Source organism: Octopus bimaculoides, chromosome 14, assembly GCF_001194135.2.
Source record: "Octopus bimaculoides isolate UCB-OBI-ISO-001 chromosome 14, ASM119413v2, whole genome shotgun sequence".
Taxonomy (NCBI): Eukaryota; Metazoa; Mollusca; class Cephalopoda; order Octopoda; family Octopodidae; genus Octopus; species Octopus bimaculoides.
Genome location: NC_068994.1, coordinates 20318749 through 20322035, shown reverse-complemented (window position 1 = coordinate 20322035; position 3287 = coordinate 20318749). Strand labels below are relative to the sequence as shown.

General features: G+C 32.5%; 1 protein-coding gene across 1 annotated transcript in view; it reads left to right on the top strand.

Annotated features, from left to right (window-relative positions):
• LOC106873033 (uncharacterized) overlaps positions 1 to 3121 on the top strand; it is a 26715-nt gene extending 23594 nt beyond the window's left edge. The window contains exon 8 of the mRNA XM_052972735.1: positions 2904 to 3121. Coding sequence (XP_052828695.1) covers positions 2904 to 2927 — 24 coding nt within the window. The 3' untranslated portion in view covers positions 2928 to 3121. The remainder of the gene's footprint in view (positions 1 to 2903) is intronic.
• The last annotated feature ends 166 nt before the right edge of the window (positions 3122 to 3287 follow it).

Below are 3287 nucleotides of genomic sequence, written 5' to 3'. Positions count from 1 at the left end.
GGAAGGAAGTATGAGGGGGGGGGGGACTAAAAGATAGAGTAAGAGTCGTACAAAATTTAGATACATACCTACGATAAGCAGAAGGTACGCCGCTATATGTATATATAAATTTTAAAATGGAACAAAAACGCAAACGAGGACAATAAAACATTCGGACAGATATACGATACAAAAGCGGACAGTAGAAACAACAATTAGGACAGGCAAAAAAAAAAGACGGGTCATTCGTGGCCTTCTTTCCTCGGTCAAGTTACCAGAAGCCCTTACTGTTTCGGCTAGTTAAACTTGAGACAGTTCGATCTGGTTGCCTCCCCCCACCCCCAAAGTCTAAGCTAAGAGCATTAGAATTTTTGTAAGAAAGCTAGCGAATGTGTACGGCAAAAAAGACAAAAAAACGGAATATATATATATATATATGTGTGTGTGTGTATATATATATATATATATATATATATATATATATATATATATATATATATATATATATGTATGTGTATATATGTATATGTATATATATATGTCAGTATATATATGTATATAGCAACGCTATTGAAAAATTTTTTAATCGCTATTTTTTTGTCGAATTTTGGACTTCGTGGATTATAAGTCGTAACGAATACATATTTCCGCATACCAAGTTTCAATACAATTGACTAACGACTTGAGATTCCGCATTAACCGGGAGTGTCCGCATTGAACGGGAGTTTGAGCTTCTCTCCAGTGCCGCTTCCGTGGTCGTTGCTTCTGGACGTAGGTCGTATGTGTGTGAAGTTTTCTGCTTTGTACCTTGACTTTAGGCCATTGTACTAAAATTAATGATCGTATTAAATTTAGTGTTGTTTACATTTAGTGATGACTGATAAACCAATAACGCGTCATAGTATTGAATGTCCAATACTTGATACTCCATATGATTTTAGCGAGTGAGTTTTGCCAACTTACAAGTACGTACTAAAATCTGAACGAGAAAAAGAAAAGAATGTAGTAAAGAAGGATCCTTCAATTAAACAAATTGTTAAGATTGTAGCTGAAAAGATAATTCTTCTTTGGTAAAAGGCACCCATCCCTTGTGTTATGTTTGAGTCATTTAAACCGAAAATCTTAAAGTTTTATCTTAAAGTACCAAGCATTACTAAAATCTGTGAAAAATAGAAAAAATGTGCCATCGTTTCAAATAAAGTGTAACGTGTTTAAAACAATGCAACAAATGAATTATTTGATTTATCGTTACCAGTGTAATTCCTTTAAAAACTGCAGTTGTAGTAGAGACAAAAAAGTACTACAGAGAGGTTAAGATTTTTTATACGATGAACGGACAACTCGATAAATGATCATTGACGGAATAGATCAAGCAGTATCTAAACAGAACATTCAGAGATTGATTGTTCAGTTAGATGGAATTATTTCGAATAAATTGGAAATGTTAATTATTTTTATCCCCCGAACGTGTCAAGAATCAAAAATTAGTTTACACGTAACTTTATTTTAACGTGTGTGTAACTAGACCTCATGTAACACATATTCGGTGACCTAGTATTAAAAATAATCAAGAAAACAAATTCGAAAAGTCTATTTATTTCACATAATTTCGAAATTTGAAGTGCATTGCGGAGACTGAAGATATAAATTTTAGAGCTTGAGATTTCAACACTCTTGTTTCTAAAGGATTTTGTAAACGAAAATTGATTCGTAACAATGAGTGTAAAAAAATCAAAGGAGGAACGGCAAACGTGTTATAAATTGATTTTTTCGCTCATTCAAAATTTCAAGTGGACTGCGGAGCCTGAAGATATAAATTTAAGAACTTCAGATTTTAACACAATTGTTTTTAAAGGACTTTGCAATAAAAAAATATATTCTTACAAACATATTTTGAAACACCATGTAAAAAGTACCTTTTTCGCTCCACCCTAGTGCTCAGGTAGACAACCCGAGATACTAGATACATATATTATATTTAAATGGAGAGTTCAAGTAAGTTCAACAATTTAGATAAGCAAACAATATAACATATACTCAGCCATAAACCGGTGCATGCAAATTATTAAAATATATTTAATGTATCACTCATTTAAATATTAAAAAATATTAAAAGTTACAGATACATAAATATATGAAAATGTAATATACATATATGGGTGGACAACATGACAATTTTGAAAATTCGAGAGAATTATTTCACATTATCTCGAAATTTCGAAATTGCTGTAACATCAACAACATACAGTCTCAGTGGTAAATACAAAAATTCTCAGAACTGATAGAAAAATACGAGGTACTGTTTTTGTCCTTTGCTATGTGTATGCGTTATGTATATATGTTATGTTATGTATATATATTATGTGGTTATCGCGGTTTCGATTCCCAGACCGGGCGTTGTGAGTGTTTATTAGCGAACCCTGCTGTACTCTTTCACCACAAGTTTCTCTCACTCTTTCTTCCTGTTTCTCTTGTACCTGTATTTCAAAGGTCCTGCCTTGACACGCCGAACCTCCTCGAGAACTACGTTAAGAGTACACGTGTCTGTGGTGTGCTCAGCCACTTGCACGTTAATTTCATGTGCAGGCTGTTCCATTGATCGGATCAACTGGAACCCTCGTCGTCTTAACCGACGGAGTGCCACGATATGCATGTTATGTAATGTGTGTGTATGTATGTATGTATGTAATATATGGAATTTACGTATGTAATCTGTGTGAGTGTGTATGTATACATGCATATATGTAATGTAAGTATGTAATGTAATATAAGTAATTTCTGTATCTAATTGTGTGCATGTAGGTGTGTGTGAGTATGTATGTAATATGTGTAATTTACGTATGTAACGTGAGTGTGTATGCATATATGTAATATAACATCCAGCCTTGATAATTTTTCTGTAATCGTATCTTTTCTTTTCTTAGGTGAGTGCTCGTAAATGCATGTAATTGTTATTTTGAATACCTGGAAGGCGAACCTACACCGAACACGACTTTATCTCAATAAACATATCTCTCACACCTATTCTGTTGTAATTCTATATAACATAATACTTAGCAATAATATATGAATAATAAAATAAATAACTATAATAATAATAGATAAATTTGAAGCATGAATAAAAAATTTTAACAATAATTAATTCACCTTATTTTGTATTTCTTTCTTTCTATCGTGCTGTAAGCTCCCCAAAATTTCTTTTCTAAGTTGAAAGAACATTTTTCCATAATGCAAAAACATGTTTTACTTCAAAAACTTCCCTGTCAACACTGTATTCAACTGATTCATGCGTACATACGCACACAAAT